The sequence below is a fragment of the Accipiter gentilis genome, chromosome 2, assembly GCF_929443795.1.
Source record: "Accipiter gentilis chromosome 2, bAccGen1.1, whole genome shotgun sequence".
Taxonomy (NCBI): Eukaryota; Metazoa; Chordata; class Aves; order Accipitriformes; family Accipitridae; genus Astur; species Astur gentilis.
Window position 1 is genome coordinate 33,132,319 of NC_064881.1, and position 25,994 is coordinate 33,158,312.

General features: G+C 35.4%; 1 protein-coding gene across 50 annotated transcripts in view; it reads left to right on the forward strand.

The window, feature by feature from the left end:
• RIMS2 (regulating synaptic membrane exocytosis 2) overlaps positions 1-25,994 on the forward strand; it is a 489,705-nt gene that overhangs the window by 344,233 nt on the left and 119,478 nt on the right. For 30 of the 50 annotated variants that reach the window (XM_049817521.1, XM_049817538.1, XM_049817762.1 and 27 more), the window contains 5 exons: positions 2,489-2,560; positions 4,059-4,238; positions 5,367-5,476; positions 6,317-6,349; positions 24,151-24,240. In XM_049817521.1, the coding sequence (XP_049673478.1) occupies positions 2,489-2,560; positions 4,059-4,238; positions 5,367-5,476; positions 6,317-6,349; positions 24,151-24,240 (485 nt within the window). Of the gene's footprint in view, positions 1-2,488; positions 2,561-4,058; positions 4,239-5,366; positions 5,477-6,316; positions 6,350-12,543; positions 12,598-14,231; positions 14,277-24,150; positions 24,241-25,994 lie in introns of those variants that run through there. The other 20 variants (XM_049817652.1, XM_049817671.1, XM_049817690.1 and 17 more) reach the window with 9 other exon arrangements.

Consider the following 25,994-nt stretch of genomic DNA (forward strand, 5'->3'; position numbering starts at 1 on the left):
TGGAGTTTGAGATTACGATAATTAGAAAATGTATCGCTGTATTTTTCTTGTTCTGTGCTCAGTGTTTCTAGATGAAAGAAGAAGCATTAGGAGCTGAATTGTAGTGTACTGTAATCCTACAGCAATTCTATTTTTATTTCTTCAGTTTTTTGTTACAAGAACAACCTAGTACTAAAATTGTGATTGGCATGATGTCATAGCTTGCTTTTTTAGTCTTGCACACAGTAAAAGAATTTAACATGGGCTTTTAAATAAACTGCTTTCAGTTACTTTTGGGAAAAAAATAGCTTTTATTTGTGTTGTAAGCTGTTATGATTGCTTACTGTTGAAAAATGTTCATCTCTTATAAGGCTTTCTCTATACATAAGCTTAGATCAATGAATATATTAATTTGTTGAAAATTCTCCTTATTTGTTAAGAAAAGTAACAAATCTGAAAAATTAAAAATTAGAAATGGTTATTTTCTGCATTGGGAAAAGAGGTAGCTTTTGAAATTTCCAGAATATGAATATAGAACAATGCAGATAAATTAGTAGTTGAAAGAAAATGCTGTAGCACCTGTGGTTAGATACTGTAGTTACTAGAGTATACAGTGGTACCTAAATAGTATGGGATTCTAATTCTAATTTTTGATGGGTTTGGAATATAAAATTAGATTGTGAATACTTAAAGAGCTTTTTGCATGGTGACTTACAGAGAGCTCAAACAGTTTCAGAGTGATAGGTGTGCTTGATTAAGAAGCAAAAGCTTACTGCTGTACTCTGTCCTCCGTGTAGGTGAGAGTTATGCTGACAAGTCTTGTAGACTTTGACAGGGGAACAGGCCACCTACCATGCATGTTTTCCTTCACAAAGGTAGAAGGATGCTACAATATGCAATACTAAGTGGAGGAGGTCACTATTTGACATTTCACTAACTGTATTTTTTTGTAATGAAAAGTCTGTTAGCAAAGACAAACAGCTCTAGCATACATTAAAATATTATATGAGTGTTGAATACTTTAAGTTAGACTATTATATTTCCCTCTTTAGATATAAGTAATTCATTTGATATAAATTATAATGAGAAGAGAGGAAACTTTCATCTAGGTAATTTGGGAGCATAAGCCCTCAAGAATGTTACCCGAAAAGTTATGAACTTCTGTATTTAATTCACTGAGGTGTTTTAAAAACAACCCCTCCACACTTATGGCTGGATTGCGATATTAATGCATAGTTGTATACTGTGGTAGGTGAGGAGCTTCACTGCCCAAGCAGGTTATTGGGGTGATATATTTTCTATAAAAGGGATGGTTCATTTCTGAAGACCTGGATCATACAGCACATGTCTTTACTGTTGAAAGGATGAAAAAATATGTGAGGACAAAGAACAGACAGTAAAATCATCTGTTGAATTGTTCTTTATATGTGTACGATCTAAAACCACACAGTGAAGCTTCCAAGTGGAAGACTGTCAGAAAGCCTATATAGCTCTCCATTTGCTGCTGAGGGTACCGAGAGGTTTACAGCATGTAGGCTGTAGCTTGAGGGTAACAACTCAGTTTCACCTCAGGGTTCAACTTAGTCTCAAATCCTTCAGTCTACGAAATGATAGTGGTGCCAACGCTTCATATAAAAGCAGAAGGTTCACTGCCAAAATCCATGTTCTCCTTCACTTCTGGGAACTCCTGGTTGTTTTTCCACTTGAAGTAAATGCCAGCTGCAGATTGTGGCAAACTGAATATTTATTTTAACTACTGAATATGAAATTTCTGAGGCCTTTATCTGTTAGCATAGTGGTTAGCTATGGTGGCTCCATGATGATCCGCAGAATACAAAACCTGCCCACTAAGCCATTAATATTGATCCTAATGGTAAAAATGCTTCTCTGCCTTCTAATACAGGCAATGGGTCAGATCCCTAACATCCTAAAAAATACTTTTTGTACTACAGCTAAAGAGAATGAAGCCTTAGGAGTAACAAGTGAAAGAGGCTTAACTTCTCATCAAGTGTTTATGAGAATCATGTGGTTGCTACTCACCTGTCCTCCTGTATGTCTTGCTGGCTGTTGGAAGGAGAGAGAAATAGAAAACAGAATGATACCTCTCACCATATTGCTCAGTCCCTGCTGCTGTGTGCTCCAGCAGCCTCCTACTCACTGGCAGGAGAAGGGTTGTTGTAGCTCTCTGTGTGTGACAGACCCAAAGAAGAAAGTCTCTGTGGGCTCACTAATTTTCTAAATATGTGGGTAAACAAGGTAGGGGTGGGTTGTCTGTACCTTGGTCATATTCTCTTTTGTAATTTTGTTGAATTTAGGAATATTTTTTCTTGGAACTTATTCCCATAGTCTAAGAATTTATTCCCATGGTCATTTTTTTAACCACCATGCAGATGGCTGACAACTTCTCACCTCCCATAGCACTGAAACCTCTCTTAAACAGTTACCTAAAATAAGCAACATTCATATCAAAGCTAAGGTTGTGTTTCTTTGTCTATCCACAATGTAAAAGAAGCGAGACAGTGGATGTTTTTGCTGATGAAGCTTCCCATTCAGAAACAGAACTGATAGAAGAAGAAGTGAGGTAATTTTGTTGTGGTTTTGTGCCAGGCTCATTGTACTTTTCCTCCAATCTTTAGTGCCTCAGCTTATAATTACCATTATGTGTATCACTGTGGTGTGTTTGCTTGTTAGGAGCTTATAGATGTAGGTTCATGGTGAATGGTATTATTCTGAACCTGTCTGTGGCAATTCCTTCATATGCTCCAGGAGACCAGTTATTACCTCATGCAAGGCCTGAAGAGACATCCATTTTAATGGATCTTTTATCAACCCATTCAGCAAAGTTAGCCACCCTAGAGACAACTATACTCTGTCTCAATATGGTTTTTAGAAATAAAATGCTGTTAATAACATAAGACTCTTCATAATGAGGCTGTGGTATGTCTCTCTCTTTTTTGATACTACCTAAAATTCAGCTTCTTGTTACACTTAATCACCATCCAGTCACTCTTTGTATTAACTGACTTAATTCTAAAATGCATGACTTCGCTCAAGGAAAAGTCCTGAAGGATACATGTTCCCCATTTGTACTCTATAGCTGTTCAGTTACTCAAGGAGAGCTGGGAGGAGTGTGAATTTAATAAGTAGCTCCATCAGGGTATGGATTTTACTTTTAAAATTACCTTGATTTTATGTATTTTAGGATATAGCTAGCAAATATTACTCCTTGCAAACAGACCAATTATATTGTGAAGAAAGGTGGGGCTTGATTAATTTCTGAAAGTAATGGCATGATTAGTTGCCTAAGATAGTAGAAGACCAGACTGCTTAATCAAGAAATTCTGTTTTACTCAGTCTGATTTCTCCCCATGGCATCTCTAATGCTAACTTTTTCCATTGCTGTTTTGGCACAGTTCTTTAGGCTGTAGGTTAGATTTTTTTTCTTACAAACCAAACTTTGTCTAGTTTGTGGAACCTCTGCAAGTACTTGTGGTGTTGTAGATTTTCATCCGACTACAGTCCAAGCACCACATATGAATCCATCACTGTAGCCTAGCCTGTATTTTGACAGACATCCTGAGTCTAATAATACTTAACAGTGCTACATGGTAATTATAACATCTGGAATAAGAGTACTACCTCTAAAGATAATGCAGTCTGTAAAAATCTAGTCATGTGAGTGAAAATGCTCAATTAAACTGCACAACTGAGTCCTTAGCTTTAGTGAGACTTAATATTATGTCAGCTGTTCTTTTCCTCCAAGGTTGATGTATTAATTAAAAAAATAACATTTTTTTAACCCGGAAATTGTCAGGAAACAGACTATTGCATGGATAGTCATTACTGAGACATTGGAAACATTTCAGCCCATTTACCAAGAGTATGGAGCAAGCCAAATCATACGTGTATAAAACCCCTTTATTTTACGAAGAAGCGAACTCAGATTTACCCCTCCCCCCCCCCCCCAAAAAAAATGTACATAACAAAATGGTTTGCTCCAAAACAGTATCATGCAGCATATTTTATAATTAATAGAAAAGTCAAAGGTCAACTGAGCTGCTTTTTGACTAACATTACAGGAATTGTGAAGCAGCAGATAGACAGCCATATCAAAGATCCAGATCAACAGAGCAACGTCCTATGCTAGAGCGGACCAACTCCCGCTCCCGATCCACAGAGCGTCCTGACTCAAACCTCATCAGGTCGATGCCTTCATTAATGACTGGAAGATCTGCCCCTCCTTCACCTGCCTTACCGAGGTGAAACAGACAAATCAATCAGACTAATCCCCTTCTGCCCTACCAGCTCACCATTTTATTTTCCCAGTAGCTAATTGGTATCGCCTCATCCTTAGCTGATCACTAGTAGCAATAGATACTAACCGTTTCAGTGCCAACACACTATTTATATTCTACCCTGGATATAATGGTGTGGCTGCCATTGCAAATTGTTTGCTAACAGTATTTAACTACATTTGTTTGTGATTTCTCATTTATCAGGAATCCTGGATGGTTTCTCACATAAAGCACCTCATAACTATCATATTCTTCTCTTACAGTATGAGAAGTTCTTTGTGTTCATCAGACATCGCTTATGGAACAACCATCATAACAACATCAAATGAAACTATTTTTTTTTTTAAAAAAAAAGTTTCTTTAAATGGGCTGTACTAACTTTGTCTATTAATTACCATTTTAACCACCATTTTCTCTGACTACATTTTACTGTGCCATAGTCTGTATTGTTCCTGTTTGAGTGCTATACTTTACTGATTGACATTTTGAAGATTTCTATACATTACTCTTAACTTAAATAAATATAATGCAATAAAAAGATGCGTACCTTTTGGTCTAGTTGATGTTCAGTAAAGTTTCTCCTTATTTTAGAACTGCAGAATACATTCTTTTGTTTTCTGAAAGTTAGTAACATCAAATCCCCAGTGAGAGTTAGAGTCAAATACCAGTGTCTTTTCTCAGTTTATTACTTTGTTTAGACAAATCCCTGTAATCTCATTGCCACTCAATGGTAATTTAACCAAATACAAGCTTAGTAAAGATCATTGAATTTGACTTGTGGATAATTTTATGTGTATGTGGGTATTATATCCACATGCATGTGAATATACACACAGTACATTTTCTGGCTTGACTGTGCAAAGAAGCATCTTATGGATGTTCAGCCTTAGTTTGGCTTTCTTTTATTCTTTTTCACAGAGAGATTTCTCTTTTTAATCAGGTCTTTTTCTGAAGAGATAATAGTTTCACTATGGGACTGCAAGGGTCCCAAGTGATCTAAAGCCTACTTAGTCATGTTATCAGTTCTTGATGGTATTTAAGGATGAATTTGTCATTTAATGGCTATGGTTTGTTTTGATATGTGTCTCATAGGTCACATCCTCGAACTGGGTCTGTTCAGACAAGTCCATCAAGTACTCCAATAGTAGGGCGAAGGGGCAGGCAGTTACCGCAGCTCCCACCAAAGGGGACGTTGGAGAGAAGTAAGTGTATGGTTTTCTCCTTAATCATGTTGCAAAGCTGGTTGTGAAGGTTGATTATATTTATTATTTGTCTTTTGGCATTACAATTGAAATCTCTTGAGTTTTTGTGTACAGAATTAGGATCCAGTAGTAGTATTGTATTTTGTACTGTATTTTCTTCTATTATGTTTTAATATCTACAGTACTCTTGACTGAAATGACTCATCAGCAGTACAATAATCATCAACAGTGCAATACACATGAAAACAAGATGGACTAACTATTAGCATAATCCTGTTCCTTTTGAACTCAATAGGTGTTTTGTCATTGACTTTGACAAGCACAGCAAGTGATCTTTTGTATGCTGTTTAGTGATAAAACCCTGGCTCTTTTGGGAGTTAGAAGCATAGCTGATCACTTGTGGGTTCACATGGAGTGTGTTAGAGATTGCTAATATAAAAGCTCTGCAGCTTGAAACAGAAAGAGCAAGAAGAGAGGTAATAATCTTTAAAATAGGAAAGGTCAGCGAGATATTTCATGATTTGTGTTTTACTGGTACTGTAATTGTGCTTACCTTTAATGTCTTATAAAAGCACTGATCAATGGAGACATTCTTCAAAATGTTTAGAAACACAGGTATATAAACACATTTTTGACAGCAAATGTATTTTCACCCTTCCACTTCTGCTAACTAAATGTGCTGTGCAAAATCAGTCTAAATGGACATATACACTCCTTTTTTTTAATCCTTCTTAACATGTATATTGTATCTTTTATAAAACTTCTGTTGTTTTTAACCCCTGTGCTTTGGTTCCCTTTTTTTTGTTTGTTTGTTTGTTTTGTTTTTGTTACTTTCCCTAGACAATGGAGACAAGGATATAGAATCTTATGAAGGTCTGTACATAAAGGAGGGTTTGTTTTTCACCTGAAAGCCTTTTTGAGAGGCTATATAGGGAAAAATAAACCCAACTGCAATTGATGTTACTTGATTGAACAGACATAGTCAGAATTATTGTCATAATTATTTAGTCTTTTTTATATTCAGGCCTGTGGCTCATAAATTGTACAGGGTTCTACATGAAAAAAAAGACAGTATAAATAATGCTATCTAGATACAATCCATTAGAAAAGTACCTAGACATGTACCGATTTTTAAATACCAAGGATTTATAGTGCAGCAAGAAAGAGTATTTCAGTTAACCTACGTATGTATGTACATTTTCAGGATTAGCACTTCAGTCTTATATTTAAATTTAAGCATTTGAGGCTATTTCACATGTTTAATGTTAGCCATGCATTTTATCAGACCAATGTTTTTATTGCAAATATGTTATAATGTTATACAGTTCCTGAATTAGTAGGTAATTTTCAAATAATATAGGAGCAAAAATTAATTGGATCAAGATAGTCTTTCAAAAAGTTATAATACTTTCACTTAAAATTAAATCCCCTTATGTTTTATAGCATTAAAACCATTTAATTTACTTAATAGCAAGCCACAAGATATCAATTGCAGTCCTTGGTTATACCACTGAGGGTCTATATGTAGTATTACTGTGTCATCAGACTTTTTTAATTTAGTATTTACAATGTTTACAGTGTTTATTTCCATTTTGGAAGCAAAACTTTATGAAAAGAAAACTCTGTTTTCTCAGATCATCACCCTAATATATTCATTTCTTTGTTGTCTTACGTGTTGTGAAATGCTTATATGAAGTACAGTCTAGATATGCCAGGAAATAATCACATCTAATCACATGACGTTTGCTGTCATTGCTGTATATGCTTTCGTGTTTTACCAGTCTACCCTGCTCTTTGCTTAGTATATCTGTTTAGACTGTGAGCTCTGTAGGACTGCAGTTGTGAAGTACTGCATATTTTTACTGTGTTTGATTAGAAAGGGTAGCAGTCTTATTTAGATCCTAGGTTCTATAGAGAGAAATATAATAAACACAATAAAATACTTACTTTTTATAGGAGTGGTAGAATTGTTTGCTCTGGTAAGTACTGCTGGGACTTGAGGAACTCTGTTTTTACTTGAAGACTGAGTAATATTTTCCTGCACCTCTGTTTAAAGTAGTCTTTTGGAAAATCTAGGTTATGGAAAATTGCCAAATCCACAGATCAATATCTGTGGAGTTTTACTATACAATCAAAGCATCATCAGTGACTCAAGATACAGTAACTAGATACATTTCATATTGAATTTTACACACATAAATGTGGTAAACATTGTAGTTAAAAACATAAACCATAGATACAGCTTTCACACAGTATTCTATAGAATTTTCTGTCATGAATTAAGAGCTCATATTCTAATAACAATATAGTTCTAATTTGAGGCTTTTTCTATCCTTCTTTAGCATTTTCTAATCCTTTTCTTCAAGGGGAATAATAATTTTCTTTAAAAGGAATAACACTCTACAAGAACAGCAGATTACCTAACTTCTGTCAGTAACAGAACGTAATCATGATTCATAGCAGTTTTTTTACTGTGGAGAATTGAATTTTACAAAAAGTTATTTTAACCAAATGAAGTACCGGTCTTAAAAACTGAAATTCAGTAGAATAAAAAATGCTGACTATAGTAGAAGGGGTTTATGTTATTATTTAAGAAATAAAGCAGAAAGTAAACCTGAAAACTTGACAGACATTTGAGTAGATTTTGATATGTTATTATATGCCCTGGTGAGAATCGAAACAGTTTGCTGTTTTTGAGAAGGCTATATGACCACACCGGAAAATGTTGTTGTCACAGAGTGGTCCTTTCTGTAATTATAGAAGCATATACTTGACTTAAATGAGAGAGGAAATTTTATATTGCATGGAAACATGCTGTGAAGGTTAACCTTTCTGTATTTTGAAATCAAGGATTTTATTGTTGACCAGATTAAATTAAAATCATACTGGAGAAAAGGGTTAATAAAAGATGCATTACAGACAAAAAGGAACTGGAAGTCATCTCAGTTTTGTAAAAGACAAAAAGAAAAACTTCTATGTTTCTAACTCCTACAGTAGTCTCATTTAGTCTGTGTACATCTGAATAATCTGTATTTGTTACAATGTTGAAACTGCTTACCATTTCTTAAAATGTACTAGAAATGCAGGGACTCAAGTAGAAATAAGGGAGTAATTTGCAGTTGGGGAGATTTTTTGTCACAGTGCAGTGCTCAGTATAATGTGGAATATTGTGGCTATGTGACTAGAACTGGAAGGGAGAGAATCTACAGGAAAAAAACCTCCAGGTAACTGCTTTTCAAATTAGGATCAGAATTAAAAGACATTGATTTGGGGTGATTTAGTTCAGTGAACTGTGTTATGTGGTTGCAGGTTTTTGCTCCAGGACAACTAGGTTTCCCCAGAATAATTTATTTCAGAATTCTTCAATAGCCAGAGAAGTTGGGGGGTTTTTGAGAAATCTAGCTGTGAGTAGCTGTGAAGGACCATTTCTAACAGTAGTGTATTGACCTATATATCTTTTTCTCAGTGTTCCACATGCTCAGTAGGAGAATATACATATACCGTTAGCTACATTGCACTTACAATCTCTTATGGTCATGACATTTTGGCTAATTTCTTAGCAACACAGCTGTGTTGCTGCCAGTATCGGATTTACCCATTCAGAAGAAAGACAGGGTATCTCTGAAGTGCATGTCATTATCTTATCTAACCAGAATATAGCATAAGCGCCTAAGCAGTTTGGGTTTTGCTTTAGACTTTGTTAGTTTAGTATATTTTCATGTTCAATGGCTGGAAAATAGTTCTGAAAAGAAGTCTGGGACCACTGAAGGTTTTCCTGGATTTTCACTACTGAAGTGCCAGAAGACATTTTTTTAGCTGAACTTTTCCTTGTATATTTTTAAATTATGCTAGAGATAGAGATTTCTTGTTTCTAATGAACATTTGTAGAAAAAAAAAAGTATTGCATTTTTAATTTTTAGCAGTGAAATGGTTATGTACTCTTAAATGTTCTGTATTATTAGCACTATAGACAATAAGTGAATACTGGCATATTTATAGTTCTTAAGGGTTAACAAGATTTTTTTTATTTATATGTGGATATAATATATTTCTTTGTTCTTACTTGCCTTGCTAGAAGGAGGAACTCAATGACTGCTTGCTGCTGATTAAAATGGAAGACCATAAAGTGCTCTTGAAAGCATTCAGTATTAGCCCTTTCAGTTGTTAATTACTAATCAGAGAGAGAGAATTTTTTCCTAATATAGATTTTTCCTTTTCCTCTTAAAAATCAACGTAGCCTTTTCTTTCTTCATCCCTGCAAAAAAACCCCAGCCATCCACCCAACCATAAAAATGAGAAAATTATGTCAAGCCAAACAAATGTAATAAAACCTTCAAGTATAAAAATGAAGTGCTCAGAAATTTACCAAATAGTAGAGCTCAGTGAGGATTTGCCCTTCTACTTATGCTCTATGGTACAGACTTTAATTACATGACCTCATAATAATCTTGTGTCTTGGGAAAGTTATTTCAGAAGCTGTTAAAGCTGACATTAATGCTGATTAACTGTCCCCTTTTAACTTCAGGTATGGGTGATCTTATTCCAGAATAAAATTGTCTACAAATGGAATTAACAGGGGTAGTTGATTAGGTTTAATCAGGGATAGCTATCAGCCATGACTCTAGTTTTTATATCTCTCAGATACAATTACGAATCTTTAAAAAGAAAATATATAAACTGTCAATTGTATTGTTGCTGCAACTCATGCAGTATGGAGTGCAAGTTACTGAGACACTCTGACAGTTGTGAAAACACAGATAATATTGACAGAAAGACATACTGCCTATTTTGAGGGGTTTTGTCTCATTCAGAATACAATTTCTCTGTTCAATGAGGCGTAATTTTACAAAATTAGAAGGAATTTTATTGTTTTCCAGTGCTCTATCATAGTTTGATGGGAGACAGAGGAAGACTTATAATGCAATTGCAGAGAACATGTATTCACACTGGTTGTAATTCTATCATACTCTATCAGCTGTGATTTCACAGGTTTTTAAAAATATATGGCATACAGGTAGTTTGTTTTGTAGAAGGTGACTGATCACATGTAGGGTAGGAACTTGGACTACCTTCAACTTGGCCTTGACTTGATGACTTAATCAAACACAACAGTCTAAAAATTGAAGGTACATATCTTTGCACCCACCCACTTTTTGTGTGGATATTTCTGTGGTACTGACTGTATGATGTTAGACACCTTCATGCTTGCACAGGGTAGCTCGCATTATGTGCACTTGATGGGAAAGTAAGGAGAATAGCTTAGTTAACATCAGTAACAAGGCTGCCATAGGATAATGCATGAATCTACCTTGGGGTTTTGATTTCAGCTAGGAATTTGAAAAAATATACCTTTGGGTTTTACTTGTGGATGCTTAGTTCACTCTCCTGAGAGGTGGCAGAGTCCTCAGCCCCTGAAGAATATTAAAATATTTTATTTGCATTAGTACAATTTCCATAGAAAAACTTGAAGAAACATTACCTATAACACAGGGCTTAGGGTGCTTATTTGAAAGGTTCTGACCTTTCAAGGGAAGTAATGGTTCAAAATTTTCTCTTGGATTGGCAAAAGGAGGAATTACACACCTCCTTCTTTATGCCAGTTGCAGGTCTTACATCTAGGTCTGAGACTACAAAGGGCATAAAGAAAAATGAATAAGGAGTCATACCGCTGTGCTCATAATAGCTGATGTTTATTTATGTTTCAGGGTACCAACGTGCCAAGAACATTTTAGTTCAATTCTACTGGAATAGATTTTTTAAAGTCTTTGGCACATCTTCTATACATTCTTTTCTATGAGAGAAGGTTGACTGTATAGGTGGTGTCTGTGATGAATATTTTAATTGGAATTTTCAATGTCATGATTTCAACTGGAATTTAAATGTCATGATTTTATCACACAGAATTATAGAGCAGAAATCTATGTAGGGATTAGTTTCCATTGCATTGGCTTTAATTATAGCCTAAATCATTCCCCCTAACAACAATAACCTGTTAGAACAAGTAGTTTTAAAATTATTATCACATGCTAGCTAAACCTGAAGTCAAATAATTCAATGAGCTATTTATTTGTACATAAACCTATACAAGTAATGAGAGAACTAGAAAAAAATCTGGGAACAGAGCATACAAAAACTCAGTAAGTAATCAGAACCTGAACCTTGAAAAACTACAGGGTATTACATCACATCAAAACAGTGTTTAATGAATAACAGACATTTAAATTAAAGCAGGCATATGGTAGATCAGTTATTCAGCTCAACACTCTACTATATCATTACTGTTGTTACCCTGGTATTAGATGAGCTTTGTCACAAGGGAAAGTTTTGGTTCTTTATTAATGACATAAAAGAAATATATTTATGTTGCTTATCATTAACCGTATTGTCACCATTTTTTCCAACTATTTCAGTGTTCTCTAATATTTAGATATGCTCTAGGTGACTGTAGTTACTGATGGAAAAGTGTCTTTCTTTCTGAATTCTAACTACTCTGAAATCCAGGTAAAAAGCATATTGTCTGGCAAATTGAGGATTTTTTTCCAAGCTGGAAAAACATTTGCATTGTTTCTTCCACACTTATTAAGGTACTGAGTATGCCCACTTGCTTATGATTTATACACAATTTTAAATATGGTCTTCAAGAATAGAGGCTTGGACTTTTATTTCTAGAAAAACTAAAGTAAATCCAAGCAGAAAATGCCTTTAAACCAATTGTCTACCAATACATGTCTGCTTTCTCTGCATTGTCACTTACTGTCTGCTTCCCAGTGCTTCAACAATTTAATAAGAAATTGGCAACAAGGGATATTAAGGGCTGCATATGACCATCATTACTTGCAGATGGATCTTATTGGAGTAAACCAGAGATATTAATGAAAATAACACAAGGATTTATTTAATCTCTGATTCACTCAAAAAATAATTTATGCCACAGACTGAGGGTTTGTGTGTTATTGTGAATGTCTTTTGTTTGATGTTTATCTTTTATTTGATCAGCGTGTAACAAAGCATGCATGTTTTTGTCTTGCTTTTTTTCCCCCTGTCATACCTTGCTTATACAAATGCAGCAGGAGATGAAGAAAACAAGCATACTGGAGTTCAGGAATCAGAGGTCAAGGCAGGTCTGTCTGACCACAAGTGCCTGTGTCCTTTAGAAACAATATCCCCTGAGCATGTAGGGAAGCTTTACTAGCCAGCTTGTAAAGATATTAAAAGTCAAAATCCAGATAATAATTGTATAATTTTATGTAAGAACAAGACAAAGAAATTCAATACAGCATAGTTTATTTATCAGTTTGTGAATGCTTAAAATAGTTCAACCTGCAAAAAATCACTTAACTTTTTCACTTTTTTTTATCCCTCTTTATGAAAGTACTCTGTCACTATGATCAAGTTACAGCCTTAGCAGATCTGGGAGGACACGCCTTAGAAGCGGCACCCTCTACTTTGCATTGATACTTTTTACAAGCAGGGAAAGTAAAGATTATTGTATCATGACACTTTTTTTTCCCCAGTTTGTATAGGAGGACTGATGATGCTGAACAAAAATAGTAGGAAACTGCATTACATGGAAATACTTTTAGTATTTTGTATAATGTCCCTCATCCTGCTTGGAAGACAGTTCAGTTGGTAGAAAAAGGAAGTAATTGTGATGAGAGCTGATAGATGATGATCAAATCAATCGAATGCAAATATTTTTTCAACTCAAATGCCATGTGATTAAAATAAACAACTTTACCTTCTAATCTCAGAAAATACAGACTGTACAGGTTCAAAGACATGCAGAGATCTATAGACCTTTTCAACCACCATTTTTCTGCTCTTAAGATTCTTTCTCAAAGGAAGACTCATGAAAGCATAAATGTGCATTTACATGCACTGTTAATAGGTTACATTCTGTTATCCCTGTTAATAAATGTCTGTTACAATATGTCAGCTGTGCTGGATGCAGAAGAGCAGCACAGGCAGGCTTTTCTGGCTATAAATATTTGGGGCCAGACCAATGCTAAACTTAGCTGCCTAAAAGTAGGCAGTGTGGTACATACCTCAAGGCCCGTGGAATGAAGCCCAGAGAAGGATAATGCACTGAGGGTATTACTGCAGTTACATGGAGAGAATTAAGTGCTCCAGAAGGGTGGCCCAGAAAAATGACAAGCTAAGCAAGAAACACATTTAGTACTAGCTGGTAGGAAAAATTACTAGCTAAACATAAGTATGGCTAAAATGCCATCCCTACTTAAAAGTGTAAGTGCCTGCATCACAGTTTATTTGGAATCTTGTGTCCTGGACCCTATTCCCATTGTTATTTAAGGGAGGAAAATCTGGATCACTATTTTCTTCTTAAAACAAAGTCAGGAATAATTACTGTGGTAGGACTTATTGCTTGTTCAGAAATCTGGATGCTAGAGTAATTTCAAGATTTGGGAGCTGGAAAGCAGGATTATTTTTTTTTTTTAAATTTAGTTTTCACTTAAGCACCCAAAGTGTTCTTTAAGATCTTTGCCTTCCCATTTTTCATTATAGCACAGTTTACATTTTTCTTGCTTTTGTTATGGTTTGGTGTCTAAGTGTGTATTGTTCACTGGTGTGTGTACTCTGTGCTGTTCACTCTGTGTGTTTTGTGATAACTCAGGCATAGTGCATGGAATTGTGCTAACATAGTCTGCAAAATATTTGTGTGTGCTATAGTTACATTGTTCATCTTAGTAGCTGTTCCAATTGTTAATCATTGTTGTCTGTTTTTAATGTTATAAAGATGATGAGGAAAAACATCAAAACCCACCTGTTAATGGGCGAAAAGGCAAGTTGATGATGGTATTGCTAGTGACTTGTGGGTGCTTGAGAATTTTTGCTTATTTTTTGCTGCATGTGTGTGTTGCTTAGTTCTACTAGCTCAAAATTAGCAAGTTCATGTATGTTCAATTTTAATGTGTTGTTTTACTTGTTGCACTTAAAATAATTTTTTTCACCTGTGGTTTTAAAAATCTTTCTTGGAATCAAAAGCTCCAGATTTGGGTTTTTTTTTATAGCTAACTGTATTACTGAAGATGTAGTTTACACCACCTAGATACGTGATCACGTTGCCTATTTAGAACTAGTGGAATTGTTTCTGTACTTTTGCTCATTTAGGAATTCCCAGTCTGCCTTGCCCTATGAGAACAAATACAGTTTGCAGACATCTACAAAATTGCAGCCTTCCACTTTTTACCATGTCTATATACTTCTATGTCACTTGGCTGTATATTTAACCAGTTGGCAAAAATGTTGCTAGTCACAGGAGAGCTGGACCATTTTAGTTAGCATATACTGGTAGAGAAAGGCTTATGTTATTAGCAATCATCTCTATTGTCTGGTTCTTATTATGTTTGATATTCTTTTCTATTTCAAATGCTGTAGAAATAAGCTTAATTCAAAGCACTGAAATGTTAACATGGAGATTTAGATTTATTATATAAAAATAGAACAGGAAAGTTGCAATGAACAACCACAGCTTATTTTGAAGTTTTATTCCAGTTTATGCTTCTAAATTGCTTTGATAATTTTGAAGAAATCTGTTATTATTTTTCCAGGTACTTCTAAAGCCATATTACATTTAGACTTTGTCTCATCAGTATCTTCTGCCAGTGAATGAAACACCATCTAGATAGTGCCTTGGCTTTATTAAAATTTGGATATTCACTCTTATACTTCCACCTCTACCAGAAGCCCATGTGGGGAATAGCCCCAGTTACACTATTACAGGTTATTCCTAGCTTTCTCCTCCCTAGAATAACTTAGCAGAGGGAATACAGGTATCAGGATAGCAGGGATGCAGTTTTGCCTGTGCTAGTTCATTGTGTTGCAGGGAAGACCACACCATTTTTAATATGCCACTTATTATCCAGTGTAGACAGGCTGGATGAGGTGCCTTTGCAGAAAGGGCACTGTGTCGGCAGCCCAGCAGAGCAATGCACAGGGTCAACCCCTTACTCTAGTGGCTGCGCCAGCATAGTCCTGAGTTAATTCAGTTGCTGGACGTCTGCTGCTGTAACTGTAATACATGCTAATTACCAGATAGCTCAGTGTCTTATACTTTTAAGATCCAAATTCCAATCCTGGTAAAGTTAGAGGCTTTTGCCACTGACTTTGCAAGGTTGACAAACCAATAAGCAGTGATGAAGTCAGGCTAAAGCTGGTTTTGTTCTCAGTTTCTCTTCCACTCCTTCAACAAAACCAGTATTTTATATACTTAATTATAGAGCCTGAAAGATGTACTTTGCACAATAAACTAAATGCTACTAACCGGTATTTAAAATCGTTTGTTTTCATATATATATAAATTTCTGAGGTGACCATTTTACGTTTTAGAAGTTTCTTTTGCAGAGCTCTTTTACTCCAAAAGAATGGTCTGGTCTGTGCCTAATACTCGATTTCACATATTTATTACCAAAACCACTATCCCTTTAAATTTTTCCTCAGGTCTTTTGCATTTCTCTTTCATGTATTTTATATGACACCTTTTGATCATTTGAGTTTGTGAGAAAAGGCTCCAGGTAATTCTGTCCCTTACTGTCTTAATTTAGGGCCCATAAAAGATGATAGAGTTACCAAAGCAAAATTTTAAGTCTTTCAGGTTATCAGTTCCCTCACTTGTTAGAATATTTTACATAATTACACAAAAGCTTTGTCTCTATTATGGGAATCAGGAATGCTTTCCAGTTCTCATCTCCCAGGTTGAGAAGTGTCTGGACCCCATTTGTATCGTGAGTCTGTACCAAGATAAGACCCAAATCACCAAGTCCTCCCCTTTCTATGCACTCTGGTTTCTGCATGCGTGGGAGCCCCACAAATCCGTGGGCAGTCTGGATGCCTGGAGGACTAGAACTGAAAGTATGCTGTATTCCAGACTTGCTGCACAGTTTAGACACAAGCTAAAGAATTTAGGTGACTGAAGTGCAAACTAGGCAGAATAAAGGGACCCCAGTCAAAGAAGTGATGACAGATGGACCTGCTTAACTGACTTGCAGAAATAGTGTACACATACACTTTTTTGAAAAACAAGCATGTGGCTGTCATGCCAGAGGGAACTCTCATCCTGCTGGCTGACCTGAGCAGCTTCTTCCATGTAAGACCATTTGGGATTCCTGGAAATGGGGCCTATGCTTTGCCTGAACTACTAAACATGACTGCCCTGAGTCCCTTGTGTGCTCTCTATTCCCCTGGCCCACGGACTGTTGAGTTCACTAAGAGACCATAACAGCTTCTGAATTTTGCATGAAAAATTATACTGAATATGTGTTTCATGTCGGCTGTGAGAATACTTAACATATACATATGTGTTATGAGTACCTAGAATAATCCTACATTTTAATTCTAGTTCAAGCAAAGTAAGGTTTAAGTAAGGTATAGACCAGTTGAGATGGTGGTAGTTGTAGGCGGGCCCATAACTGCAATCTGCACCATGAGAAAATGGTGAAATGAAAAAAAAAAACCCAACAGAACAACACAAAACAGTAGAAGTAAAGTACCCATAAGATGCAAAATCTCCAGACTGAAAAACCTACATTCTGCTGAAATTCCTTATGATATAGGTGACTATTTTATGAATTTAGCTCTAAAACTACCAGGGAATATGACAGATGAGAAAGAGTCTTAACTACTAACTTGTCCATAAACAGCTTCAAATTTGACTTATTTATACAAAATGTGAGGTGGCATCTTTCAAAACTACATCACAATATAAAGTAACATTTCTAAGACTGGTACATGACAAAGTGATGTCATTTTGTCTGCTAGTCAAACATAGTTTGTCTGGTTACTAATTTAATATTTTATAAGTAATGCTGAAAAATAGCACAGGTGTTTTGCTGTGGACAGCATTTGCATATAAAAATACATGTAAAATTTGCATTTAAATTTGCATGTAAATTTGAGCAATAAGAAAACTTACCTGTTATTAATTAGTAGTAATTGATATTCTGAAGAACCTAGAGCTTTCTGAAGAAACAAGTCTGTATTTTTCATCTTTCTGTAAGCCATTTATTTTATTTTATTTTATTTATTGCTTGGTATTAGTGCTTAAAACTACTGGCTTATTTTCAGAACCATTTTTCAACAATAATTTTTTTAACATTTTAGAATTGTGTCATAAACTTCAATCTTAACTGCACTTAAGGATAGAACACCTGTGATTACTTGCAGAGCTTTTTTGTGTGTGTGTGTGTGTGTGTGAGAGAGAGAGATGTAAGGTCACATAATAATAAATTACCTTTCTCCGTAGAAAATACTTGAAGACTTGCTATAAGATTGCACCTTTTACAGTAAAGAATAAAAATAACTGGAAAAAACCCCACTATACCAAGCTAAAACTTACATCCTGCATTCTGTAGGGTGGATTTGTAGGCTGTTCACTTTTCCTTGCACGCACAGAGCACTCACTGGCACCCAGGGAATGAGCAACACAAACTGAGCAGAGACTATGGAAGAGAGGCGCAGAGCAGGGGTGTGCATTTTGCTCCACATTTATGTTGGCCATTACTTGTAGTTTGCCTTATTTAAACTCATTAATCATTAGACTCTGGAGATATTTTGGCTTTCTTTGTGTTTGCCTTTCATAGCAGGATGAGGATAGCCGTACCAGTTCTGACTAGAAATTCGTCTAGCCCAGTGTCTGGTCCTCAGCAGACCGGGCGTGGATGCTGGGGGAAAGGCATATGAGCAGAACAAGTGTGTAGTAGTGCTTAGCCAGGGTACTGGATCCCCAGTCTCCTATGACTTGTGCCTCAAGAAGCGACGGAAACATCAGTGGTATCTTTACATGGTGTCTTCGTCTCCCTCAGGCTCTCTGCACCCTTTCTCCTGCCTTAAATCAGTCCTGCCAACATAAACCTGCAGTGCTTAACCAAACAGGTGACTCAGTAGAGCTATTCTTCTGAGATATTCAACATACACCTATTGATAATAGGCCAGCAGGCCAGCTGTATTGCATTCGTTTCTAACGTGTTTCAGGCACATAACCAGAAGAGGGAGCAAAACTGCCATATTTTAAAAACACGTAAGAAAGAACCAAACAAATCCTTCCCCTGCCCCAAACAGTCCTGGAAAAAAAGCCTTGATAGTGGCTTAAAAATAATATATTTACTTTGTGATATTTAAATATACTTTACTAATATTAATATACACATATTTAATGTACCATTAACTGACTGTGTTTTTTCTTCTGACTAATCTGGTGTATTTAAGTTTTTCTGTATTTCTTGATGTTTTATAATTCTCTTATGTTTATAAAAGCGGCAACATGACACTCTGATTTTTAGCTAAAGGTAGGCTGTGACTTAACTAAGTGATATTGCAACAAGTACCCTCTGTGACCTTGCTTGAGTACATCTATAGTTTTTCTTTAAAATAAGCAATAGAAGATTCAATCAATTTATTCCCCATATATAGGGATCCACTAGTAAAGCATTTTAAAAATAAGCTTAGAACAGAATTGATGGGATTTGCAGCTAGGGAATATGGTGAGAAGAGACTACTACCGGACTAGGCTTGTTAAGTGATTTCCAGCTACAAATAATTAATGTAGCCTTGAAGTCAATTTGAAGAAAACATTTCTGGAGTAAAGGAATAACCTACAGTGCACTATCATTTTTTTTACACTAGTAATGATAACATTAAAAGTAGATATGTGGCGATATTTTATATTGTCTACCTAATGATTTCCATTAAAGTTCTTCTAAGGTACTCCCACTGCAGCCCCCGGGAATGAAGCCCAGGGGGTTTTTTTTGCAGAATGTGTAGCTCAGTAAGGAAGATGAAATCAAAACAATAAATAATTAAGATATGTCAGAATTTTTATTGGAATGCTGTATTAGTTAAGACCATGATAAAAGTGTTGCTTATATAGCCATTTATGAACAACAATGTTGTTAACATATGTTATTAACATATCCCAGCATTCATTTGTTGATTTGGCACAAATTTACAAACTAATTTCATGGGGGGGGGGGGGGGGGGGGGGTGAAGGGGGAATGGGGATGTGTGTGCATGCATGCTCTTTGTCTGGCTCATAAAACACACAAGGGAAAGGTGTTGTCCCTGCCTTTATACTGTCCATACTTTACCAGCATTTAGGGCAATGCTCTAAGACTTCTAGGACAATGCAAGACCTAAATTCATTTCACTCTTTGGAGGAAACACAGATCATCACATCTCAGATGAATGCCTTGAGCTCTAATGTGTAGAATCATTCTTTAAATTATTCTTCCAGTAAATTATTCTTCCAGTGTATGGAGGAAAAAATGTAGATCAACTGTTACTGTGTCAAAAGAGGAAGCTAAAAAATGGTGTCCTCAGATTTGCTGTAGAACATTACTAGCAGAGACAGAAGGTCTTGCTCTAAATTTGTCAGAAAAAGACTATGTGTGCTGTTATTTGTCTTCAGATATTGGACGAGCCCAGTTCCTGTTACAGCAGCGTAGGGGAACATCTCAGGGCTGTTTTACTGAGGCATCTGAAGGGCTCTCTGATGTAGGAGTAGCAGTAGTCTGGCATAAAGCCTTCATTGCTGAGTTTGTGTCACTTGGAGCTGGCCTTGATGCCTTTAGCAGCATGCTGGTGGTGCAAAGTGGGGCTGGATTCATTCCAGATATAATGTAGTATGTCTGGGACAATTCATGTATCATGACTTGAAGCCATTTGCTTTCCTCTAGTAGAGGTTTGACACAGCTGAGAATATTTCTCGCTGTGTGAGCTCTTGAGACTGATGGCTTTTGTTTATCTTCTTAGGGGCTTTGTTTTGTAAAATTAAAACGTGTAACATGAATTTAGCCTTTTTTATGTCTTTAATTAATTCTTCTTGTATTCTTAATGCATGCATTAAGATCTTGAGAATCTGGTTCAAAACGTAGTTTCTCAGGTTTTGACAGTTTATCCCACAGTTCTAATGGCTTGGTATTGTGCTGCTTTGTGTTTAAGAAGCACTAGCCAAACCCACTTTTGACTCATTTTTACAGTAGTTGTCACCACACATTTTTAAGAACATAATTCCTTTCTGAGCATTCATCTTATAAACTTTAAAATAGAAAGAAGTTCTGAGGATTTTTCATTTGCAGGAAAAGATGACTCAATTAAGTGTGTCCTGATGAAAAAGTGAAAACTTTATGACAACCTAATTAAAAGTCTAAAACTAGAAATGCACTGATAAAAATTGGTTCACAGAAATTTTAGGTGCTGAAAAGAATATAAAAGCTGAGTGGATTTAATAAAAAAAGACAAATTCAAGTAAAAGAGAAAGTATATTAAAATGTTTCAAGCAAAGGGTAATTGTGAAAAGGGCTATTACTGTCTGTAGCACGAAGAAAAGAAAGGAGAGGGGTACTATTTGCATAAGAAAATTCCTCATCATTAGCATCTTGTATTTTGCTGCATCATCTTGTACTTCTGCAGTTTGCTGCAACATTCCAGTTCAGCTGCAACATTCCTGGTGCTAAGATGGCACATTTAGAAATTCAGAAAAGCTGGAGATATGCAACTGTTCTTATCATATATTACTTCCAGATTTTTTAATATTTTTCATATTGAATTTTCTAAACAAAAATGTAAGAAATGCTGAGGTTTTACTTAACACTAGATGTACTGGAGCACACCACCCCCCTCTCCCAGGCAGCACGAGTATCATTCTCAAGAGGGAATGACACACAACCAGGTGTCATCCTGATGTGCAGCGGGGAGAGCCCGGCTACATAATTCACTGTGGTAGGCAGTGCTCAGGGGGTAGGTGCAACAACTGCATCTAATGAAACAACTGCATCTATTGAAACAACTACATCTAAAGATTGTTGTACCTTTCATGCTAATGGGAAAAATCTGGATCAGTGTACCTGTCAAATCCTTCTAGCCCCAAAGGTGCATCAGATAACTAAAATAATCTGACTCAAGAATCTCATGTTTTATGTAATCTATATGAGGTCTTTTTGTATAAATATTCAAGAATTTTACACCTTTCTTTATATGTAATTCAAAACTGATTATCACAACAGAAGTCAAATTGAAGTTCATTTGTATGGGAAGGGCGAGTGGTAAGAGGTGAACGATGACTTAGAAAACTGTATGGTTTCTTTCCAAATTTTTATAATTTAACAAAAGTTGGCTTTGGTTAAAACAAGGGGATAGATGGTGGCCCTTAGCCTTGGGGGAAGAAAAGACATTTTAGAGAATATAATGCATGTTTATCTAAACAGAGAGGATATGGGCAGCACTGACTTTTAGCATTTTGCCTATTCATCAGTATCTCTTACTAGTTCCCCAAAAGAAAGCTCTCATTTAACAATATATTTTCGTAGCTTTGTAGAGCATAGAGATGGAAAAGGAATTAGAAAATGGTGATGAAAAGGTTAAATGTTGGAGTAAATCTAATGGATTTATCTATTTTTATTTCTCACTTGAAATACTAACCATTGCTATCCAAACTCTTGCAATGTTCTAGAAGTCAATGAAGCTTTTCACCTAATCTGGAGTACCTCCAATCTGCATATCCTCAGTCTAAGAGTGGTACTTAACTGCTGATAAAATTAAGCAGCCGTTTGAATTTAACACTGACATGCCATAAGAATAACTAAAGCTATAGAAGGACGGTCTTTGGAACCTTTTCTGAACGTGTTAACATGCTCATACTATCACTTTTAGTATAAACATAAAAAAGTAGACTGTCTTGCTCTTTAGAATAGGTTTTGGGTTTTTTTTTTGTTGGTTTTTTTTTTTTCCTTTTTAAGGTTAACATGTGGAAAAAATATTTATTCAAAGAGTTATATTTTTATTTGATATTTATTTCATCATGCTTGTCAATTCAAGTTTTAATATAGAAGCACTTCTAGAGTGCTCCCAAGTAGGTTAACTATTTTGTAGATACTTAGCTCTGAAAAAATGAGCAAGGTTTAGGAAAGCTTTTCTTTTGGTAGGGAACATTGGTATGATAAATGATTTTGGTAACTGAGCAAACTACAGTTTTTAGGTTCAGAACTGCATCAGGAGTTCTGAGAAAGAACTCTGACTGAGAATGTCCTGTCTCAGGACTAGCTGTCTAAAACTAACATGGAAATCGCTCCACACTTCCTGATATTCTTCAGTGTTTACACTATTTGTTACAAATCCTGACAAAATCCAGTGTTTGAGATTACTGTCTGCCTACTTTTTATCTTATTCTGAGTATCTCCACTATTTGACCTAAATGATTGTCTAATGTTGTTTTTCCTAGTAGTGATTATTCCTTAAATTCTAAGGTCATTGAATTTTTTTTGTGTGTTAGTTAAGAAGACATTTCTGGAGTCATCCAAGAAAGAGGAAGTATAGATGGCATCAGTAAATATTTTATTGCTAAATGTGATTTTCATAGAGAAAAGGAAAGAATCACATTTTTGTTAGGAAGAAACTTAATAAGATTTTATTTCCACAGTTTGGAAACAGAATGTTCCCTTTGAAATTTATTTAGTACTTAACTACACATGGTACTTCAAAGATGACAGCTTCTGTTTCAGCATACACATCTGTGGTGTAATGAAACCATTATATTGAAAATTTTGCTGGTGTATTACTTGAAGCCTGCAACTCCGTCATGTTCAAAAATCAAAATTTTGAATTTATAAGATTGAAAATGTATTCCATATCTATCATATTCTTCTCCATCACTGGCTATTTTCATGACCATAAAAGTGGTTATATCTGTGAGCAATGGCTGTGAGGAACTTTGTGCTTTGTGGGATCAGCAAAATAAGCCGATACTTAACAGCTCAAAGCAAAAATTGAGTTTAGGGTATTGAATCTGACTAGTTAATTGCTCTAGATTTGGTTTTGGCATGAGATACTGAAAGGTTTAAAACCTATAGTATTATGCTAACCACCCAGTTTAATTGTCAGAAGATGAAAAATTAAAGTGTAGAACAAAAATATCTGACAACCTCAGAAAGACTAGCGTCTTGCAAGTCTAGAGAATGGAGTCTGTGTCTGGAGAAGAGTGTACATGCTCCTATTCATAGCTCTTTTTCTGAGAAGTTAGGTCAGAAATGCTGGTTTCAGGATACAGGATCCATAATTAGCAAGAAAGTTTTTATTGAGTAACTTAATCTGCCCAAAATAAAAACTGAATTTAAATTAAATCCCAGATATAGAAAGTAAGTCTAACCTAGTTTTAGGTTAACAACTCGTTGGTAAAAATACTTTGTCAATTTAAAGTAAACATACATGATTGCTGGTTCAGTTTGGTTTGGTTTTTTTGTTTGTTTGTTTGTTTTTTTTAATTATACCTTTGCAAGGACTTTTTTACCAAAATATTTTTTTACTTCCTTTTTAATTTACAGAAATACAAAGGTATTGTAGGAAACTATAGAGTACTAACTTTTAAAAAATGTTAGAAATTTTTGTGTAAATAACCTCCTGGGGTTTTTTTCCAGTTGTTAAATATTAAAGAGAGCAGAATATTTGACAAATTACATAGATACTAACTTTTGTATAGTATGTTCTGTTCCATGTTTAAAATGTTTACTAATTCTCTCCACCACAGGCCTCTAAATTAAAGAACTAATCTAAATTTTTGCCATGTTAATGATAGTACATTTGTTTAGATCAAGTTGTCCCGAATGATATTAGGTATCTTATAATGTAAGTTACATAATATTTCTGATTTTTTTTTTGGTTTATGCTAGAAGTTACATGGGAAGACCAGCAGAAAAAGGTGAATGGTACAGTAACTGATGACAAACCATTGCCGAAAAAGAAACACCATTCTGAGCCAGGTTTGTCAGGGTTTGGAAAACCACATGAAAGCATGAGACTATAAAAACACATTTCATGCTTTTGTAATGCGTGTGTGCTTGATGTACCTTATTTTTTTTCACTTTGGTGTGAAAATTTTAGTATGTAGAGACCATTTAGATTACATAGTTCTGTTTTAGAATAGCCAAAATAGATCTGCTTTTGTAAACAATTGTGTTAGAATGCACATGCATTAGAAAAGAACACAATATTAGACTTAGATTGCTTTTTAGTTTTGAATTTTGTTATGATTTATCTATGTGTGCAAGCCTCAGGAATCCAAGTATGAGTTATGCTGATTCTTATTTAGTTGACCAAACCAAGGTATCTACTGCATGTATGGTGGGAAAGTCATCTTCTAAAGACTTGTATCTGAAACCTTGCACCATCACACATGACAGAAATAAAGTTCCAATGTAATTTTTTATACAAGCTGCATTTTATATCTCCATATGGCTGGAGTTGTCAAATTGAAGAGAACTCTTCCTTCCTCTGACCTGTACATGAATGGATTTCTTCTGAAACTAAAAACTATCACAAACTCTCTTCCACTCTAAACATAAAGTGCAATTCTTTGGCTCTATCTTTGTTCCTACAAATGCACTGCAATAAAAAGTAAACCTAGTAATGATCATGATTATAATAATAGTATTGTTCTCTCCTCTGAATCAGACAATAAAAGGTCCTGATCTCATTAATTTATGCAGTTGCAAAAGGTACTAAGGTACTTGATATTATGGTGATAAGCACAAAAAAAAGAAAAGAAAAGAAAAGAAAAGAAAAGAGAAAAGAAAAGAAAAAAGAAAAGAAAAGGGGAAAGAGAAAAGAAAAGAGAAAGGAATAGAATCTTTAAAAGATTGATCCACATCTACTCAAATGAATGGGAATTTTTCAGTTCCAAGAATACTTAGGTTCCATTTTGGGCTGCAAATCTCTCTCTATTGGGCATATTGGTTGTCTCACTCTAATAACATTTTTCCCAATCACACATGTTAAAGTTTACAAGATTGGCCATTTGTGCCACCTCCTAAATTAATGCCGTAATCTCAGTTTTAGGCTCACCGACGTGCTGATCATTTCCACATTTTTTGTTGAAGCTTAACTATTGTACAGCTAAAAGTGCCAGAGTCAGAACTGAAGAGCAGCAAAATCTGGATTGACTGTGTAACTTAGGGAACCCAGCTGCAAAAGGCCATACCTGCCAGTTGCATTTCCCATTCCCTGACTTTTTAATGCATCAGAGGAAGTTACAGGATAAAATAAGTACTGCTTATAAGAGTCAGGATCAGAATGTAATTTATCTTCTTTTCCAGCTGAGTATTTTAACTATTGCATGACAGATTCAAAATACAATGTCTACAGACATTTGCTGTTGTCTTTCCAGGGTGAGTTCTGTAGAATAATGCCTCTGCCCAGACTTTCCCCTTACATAGTAGCTAGGTAAGAACATTATCTCCATTTCCCAGCTGAGGTGGGCTTAGAACTGTGGTCTAGGCAGATGGCACATTCATGGTTATTAGCAATACTTGTATAGAGCCACCTTCCCCATTTCTTTAGAAATAGGAGCCATATTTTGTTAGATGTTCCTCTTGAGGCATTCTAGATTTTGGAACGACTGAAATCTTTTAAGACAAAAAACCCCAGAAGAACAGAAATCAGAAACAAATATGGACATTAAAAAGTTCTCACTTTAGAAGTGTTCTGTATATTAAAACAATATTTATCTGATTTTTAT